This window comes from Grammomys surdaster, unplaced genomic scaffold (assembly GCF_004785775.1).
Source record: "Grammomys surdaster isolate TR1022 unplaced genomic scaffold, NIH_TR_1.0 241, whole genome shotgun sequence".
NCBI classification, from domain to species: domain Eukaryota; kingdom Metazoa; phylum Chordata; class Mammalia; order Rodentia; family Muridae; genus Grammomys; species Grammomys surdaster.
In genome coordinates this window covers 2075697-2081984 of record NW_021604686.1, presented here as the reverse complement: position 1 = coordinate 2081984, position 6288 = coordinate 2075697, and the positions used below count along the sequence as shown (strand labels likewise).

Here is a 6288-nt window from a genome sequence, read left to right as displayed (position 1 = left end):
GGAGGAAGGGAGGAAACAAGGAAGGGAGGAAGGGAGGAAGGGAGGAAGCGAGGGAGTGAGGGAGGGAGGGAGGTAGAGGGAGAAGGAAAAATAGAAGAAAGGAAGGAAGGGGAAATTAACTAGGAAGTTTCCTCATGCCCCAAGGTTCCAGTCTGATGAGCCTGGAAATGATTTATGGGAATTGTCTAATGACTTCCTTGGGAAAGTCCACTCTAAACTGTAGGTAGGAGGTCCATCTATGCCAGGGCATATTGAATGTGAGAACGCCTTCTGTGTGTGTATTGTCAACTTTCAGTCAGAAGAATGAGCATAGGCTGAGCGAGTACTGAGGTCCCGTGCTACTGGCCTGTTGGGAAGGGGAGGAGAGAAACATGTCCTCCTTCTTTCAATAGCTTGCTGGTAGTATACGTGATGCAGAAGGCCCTAGGTCCAGTTTCCAGAAACACACACACACCAAAAAAAAAAAAAAGAACTAAACAAATATTAAAGCCACTATCTTGGACCATGGAAATGTTTCATTAGGTAAAGGTGTGTGCTGCCACACCTACCACCCCAAGCTCAACCCTCAGACCTCACATAAAAGAAGGAGAGAACCAACCCTTATAAGTTGTCATCTGTCCTCCACATGCACACACAAGGAAATAGATAAAAATAAAAATTTAAAAATAAAAAATAGCCAGGCAGTGGTGATGCACGCCTTTAATCCCAGCACTTGGGAGACAGAAGCAGGCAGATTTCTGAATTCGAGGCCATCCTGGTCTACAGAGTGAGTTCCAGGACAGCCAGGGCTACACAGAGAAACCCTGTCTCGAAAAACAAAACAACAACAAAAAAAAAATTCGTTAATATGACTGGAGGTGCAGTTCTTTGGTAGAGTGCTGACCTGCCATGCACAAGGGCCCAGGTTTCATCTGAAGCACCGGGTGTGGTAGCACATCTTGTAATCCCAGTACTTGGGAGGTGGAGGCAGAGGGGTGACCCTGGTGTCATGAATGGTGTTTAAGACCAACTTTAGATGCAAGAGATCCAGTCTCAAAAGCAACACAAATGGAACAGTAACGAAAGGAAATAAACGGCAAAGTTGGTACCTTCCCCACGCAGTCCACACAGCTCAGGTCCCGTCTGTTCCTCCCGCAGGAAGCAGTGGAAAGACCCCTTTGTGTTCCGCCCAGAGCGGTTTCTTACCAATAACAACTCAGCCATCGACAAGACACAGAGTGAAAAGGTGATGCTGTTCGGCTTGGGAAAGCGCCGGTGCATCGGGGAGATCCCGGCCAAGTGGGAAGTCTTCCTCTTCTTAGCCATCCTCCTGCAGCAGCTGGAGTTCAGTGTGCCACCGGGCGTGAAGGTGGACCTGACACCCAACTATGGGTTGACCATGAAGCCCAGGACCTGTGAACACATCCAGGCATGGCCACGCTTTTCCAAGTGAAGATGGCCGAGGCATGAGTGGGGCCGTCACCCTTGTTTCTTTTCCTTTCTTTAGATAACAGCTTTTCTGAGGAACAATTCTTTCCCCCATTTAATTCATCTCCAGTCAATTTTACAATATTGTCTTTCATGTTCACCCTAAACCCATACCCATTAAGATTTATGATTTAAAATTCCTCCTATCCAGCCGGGCGGTGGTGGCGCATGCCTTTAATCCCAGCACTTGGGAGGCAGAGGCAGGTGGATTTCTGAGTTCGAGGCCAGCCTGGTCTACAGAGTGAGTTCCAGGACAGCCAGGGCTACACAAAGAAACCCTGTCTCAAAAAAACAAACAAAAAAAAATATTCCTCCTATCCTGTCTTGCTTGCTGCACCACATGCTAATCTAGTTTTTGACTCAATAGATTTTCCTACTCTGGCTGTTTCATATAAATCCAGTGAGTTATGGTCTGTGACTAGCTGGCTCTCTTCACTCAACACAGTTCTTTCCAGGTTCATTTATGTTGTCATGTAGGGTCATAGGCCTTGCTTTCTTGAATCCTGGGACTCAAAAACAAGCCTCAGTCTGTTTCCTCATAGTCACGGTGGGTGCTTAGTTTACTGCTTTCTCCTTATGCTGTTCTTCTAGGAGTTAAATGTTTGGACACTTGAAAGGGACAGAGAGGAAGGAATCAAGCCTGTGGTGGATTGGTCGCTCCTATGTCCTATCCTGAAGTAGAAGGTGCGACTTCTCATAGTCAGGGAAGAATAGCATCTTCAGATGTATTTGAGTTCACTAGAGAGTGAAAACAGAGACCTGAGGGGATGACTCTGTGGGTAAAAGCAATTGCTGTGCAAGCATGATGACCGAAGTTCAAATCCCAAGCACCCATGTAAAACAGGGACACGGCTATACCTGCCTGTAAACCCAAAGCTATGGGACAGAGACAAGTAGATCCTGGGAAGCTTACTGGCTAGTCTAGCCAAACTGCCAGCTCCAGGTTCAGTGAGAAACCCTGTCTTAGAGTAACAAGGCAGAGTGATAGAGGAAGAAACCTCACACACTCTCCTGAGCTCTGAACACATGTGCATGATTTGGGCACGCACACCTCCGAATACATGTACACATATACATAACACACCAAACACACACACAACACACACACACACACACGGGGAGAAGGTGGAAATACATTTTATCGAATGGAAGATAATTGCAAACCATATGTCTAATGAGAAGTTAATGTCGCCGGGCAGTGGTGGCGCAAGCCTTTAATCCCAGCGCTTGGGAGGCAGAGGCAGGCAGATTTCTGAGTTCGAAGCCAGTCTGGTCTACAGAGTGAGTTCCAGGACAGCCAGAGCTACACAGAGAAACCCTGTCTTGAAAAACCAAAAAAAAAAAGAGAGAGAGAGAGAGAGAGAGAGATTAATGTCAAGGATGTGTAAAGACTTTCAATAATTCAAAGTTGCATAGTAGACAAGGAACTAGAGTCAACAGTTCTCTTTAAAAAGACATACAGTTGGGGCTAGAGAGATGACTCGGTGGTTAAGAGCACTGACTGCTCTTCCACGGGCCCCAGGTTCAATTCCCAGCAACCACATGGTGACTCACAACTGTCTATAACTCTGGTTCCAAGGGATGTGATATCCTCTTCTGACCTCCAGAGGTACCGGGCAGGTATATGATACACAGATATACATGACATGCTGGCTAAACAGCCATACACATAAAAGTAAACAAATCTTTAAAATTTATATAACTAGCCAGTAACCATAGGAAAAGACATTCAATATTACAAATCACCAGGGAAATGCAAATGAAAGTCACAATGGGGGAGTGTGGTGGCACACATCTGTGAGCTCAGTCACTCGGGAGACTGACAGAAGGATCACTTGAGCCCAGGAAGGAGTTCAACAGAAGCTTGGGCAACATAGCAAAACCCTCTTCCCACACAATCAATTTTAGCTAGATGTGGTGACATATGCCTTTAATCCCAGCACTTGGAAAACTGAGGCGGAAGGATTTCTATGAGTTCTAGGCCAGCTACAGCTACATAGTAAGACTCTGCCTAATAAGTAAATAATTTAAAAGATCACGACGAGATACCATGGCACACTCTGCAATGTACAGTTGTAGTCGTGAAGGTAAGCCAAAACAGGAACTCAAGGAACCTGGAGGCAGGAACAGAAGCAGAGGCCATGGAAGAACACTGCTTCCTGGCTTGCTCCCCATGGCTTGCTTTCTTATACAACCCAGAACCACTTGGCTGGGAGTGGCACCGCCCACAGTGGGCCCTCCGACATCAATCGTTAATCAAGAAAATGTCCCATTGACACGCCCATCGGCTAATCTAATGGAGGCAATTCTTCAGTTGAGATTCCTTACTTCCAAGTGACTCTAGTTTGTGTTAAGTTGAAAAAAAAACAACCATTATAAATAGGATGTCAACAGTTTTTAAAGTGGAACATAGCAAGTATTGGAGGAATATGTGGAAAAAAATATAACCTTCATACATTGCTGGTAGAAATACAAAGTGGTTCAGCAACTGTGTAACTAGAAATCTAAAATAATAAATACTAATGAAATAAAAGATAACAAGATGTAAAGATGTTTGTGGTATTTCCTCTGCGGGAGCAAAGCCGGTTTCCTGTGGAAATCAGAGACAGGACTGTGAAGTGTGCAGAGGTTCGGGATCAGACACTTCTAGCTCTGATCCAACACAGCTAAACTAACCTGAGACCACTCTAGACTCTTTCATCGCTGTTGTAATTCTAAGGATATGGCTTCATGCATAGAGGAGCCAGATGGCTATCATGGGGTTAAGGGTTCTCTGGGCTCCAGATGTTGGAGAACAAGGAGGGCGAATGTTGGTGGAGTGATCAGGATGAGGCTGGAAGAAGGAAAGGATGCTCAGTGCAGCATGCACAAAGCCCTAGGATGTTTGCACTCGGTCTTTGAGTTTTGGTTTGAGACAGGGTCTCACTATGTAGCGCTTTACTGGCCTGGAACTCACTATGTAGACCAGGTTGGCACCAAACTCACAGAGTTTGACCTGCCTCTGCCTCCTGAGACCTGGGACTCAAAGTGTGCACCACCACGTCTGGCTCCCGCCGGGATCCACTTGCGCTCTTGCTCCCTAGGTGAGTTTTTGCTTTCTCTATGACTCATAAAGTTCAAAACAAATATGTCCAACAAGTTATGACTCTCTAAGCTGAAATAAGGAGCCAAACTTATTTCCAAGGAGGATATTCCAATGGTATCACCCAACAGTCTAGACAGCCATAATCATGGTAGTCTGTGGCTTTGAAAAATACTTTAAAATAATATTGGAGTTCCTAATAACTGGTCAAAGTGCCCAGAACAAGCGGCTGTTGAGTGCTCAGCCCTAAGTGGAACATGTGTCTCAACCCTTTGAAGGCTTAGGAAGAGGAGGTAGGACGCCTGTGAAAGCTTAGGAAGGGGTGGGTGCTGTGACCCACAACCACCCCTCTCCAAGTAGTATGCTGCTTAGCTTCTGGTCAACTTCATCCTGAGCTCCAGAGAGATGGCTCAGTGGTTAGAGCAGATATTGCTCCCCTGGAGTTTCATTTCCCATCATCTACTTCAGGAGGCTCACAACAGCTTGTAACTCTGTCTCCAGGGGGCCAGACACTTTTGACCTCTGTGAGCGCACCCCCCTCCACACACACACACAAATGCAGATACACACACACACAACTACACACAGTTTTAAAATAAGGTAAATCCTTTTGAAAAGAAAGCAGTAATGATAATGTTTAGGAAGTGAAAGCAGGTCTAACCTATGATAAACTCCATACAGGAAGGGAGCCTTTTTCTGGAGTTCTACTAGTCTATGGCATGCCTGTCTTCAAGCCCAAGGCAAACGCCTCAAGTAACTCTGACTAGAATAAGACTTAGCTCATCTCTTAGAGCACACCTTGGCCCCAGGCAACCTCAGAACGAGACTGTGATGCCCCAGGATTTCACAACTGATCAGGCCATAAACCAGTCATGAATATCTCAAACAGGGAGGGGGAATCAGAGTAGGGAATCCCCGTGCTCAGAAACAGCCCATGTAAGGGGGACGACAGAGATCAGTCATGGAGTGGGCAGGACCCTTGCTCTAGGATTCCTTGTAGAGAGACATGGCTCCAGTCTGAGGGGGCACGGACCTCCCTCCAGAGCCTCTAGACTGGTGGAAGGCTTCCTGGGCATGATAGATAACCTTGTTGTAATATGTAGTACCTATACATGATAACAGGTTTTAGTTATGACCTTGTCAGAGGTGTTTTTCTGTATTTGAGTATGTGCGCATCACCACTGCTCTCTCTTGTCAGACTTCACTTCCCCTCACACCCTTCCTATTCCTGCCCGTCTTCCTTCTGAGTCCATGGATGTGAATGGGGAATCCACACCCCAACAAGTTTAACTAGGGTTTCTTACTTGAGCACAGGTGTGGGATTATTTACAGGAGAAAGGGAAACTTACAATGGTTACACCACTGAAGAAAATGTGCCTCCCCCTTCCAGGAACCATTAGCTGTCAATATTGGAAAAGAGTACCCCCGCCCCCCCAACCCCACCCCGTGATCGCCCCTCCTACTTATGACTGAGCATTGCCTGGTCCCCTCTTATCAGTGAATCACAACTGATGTGAGTTCATGGCGACAACAGCCATGTCGTGCCTGGAAAACAGCATTTTACAGCACCCACCCCTTCCACAGCTCCCACAGGAGTCCCACCTCCTCCTCACTAAGCCTTCAAAGGGTCGAGACAGATGTTCCACTTAGGGCTGAGCATTCAACAGCGGCTTGTTCTCGGCACTCCATTGACTGTTACCGCTGGAAAAGAGCCTTCCCTCATCAAAGCTGAGAGGCGC

At 46.5% G+C, this 6288-nt stretch overlaps 1 protein-coding gene across 1 annotated transcript in view; it reads left to right on the top strand.

Annotated features, from left to right (window-relative positions):
- LOC114626870 (cytochrome P450 1A2) overlaps window positions 1–1513 on the top strand; it is a 5539-nt gene extending 4026 nt beyond the window's left edge. The window contains exon 6 of the mRNA XM_028774400.1: window positions 1138–1513. Coding sequence (XP_028630233.1) covers window positions 1138–1432 — 295 coding nt within the window. The 3' untranslated portion in view covers window positions 1433–1513. The remainder of the gene's footprint in view (window positions 1–1137) is intronic.
- Window positions 1514–6288: the final 4775 nt, after the last annotated feature.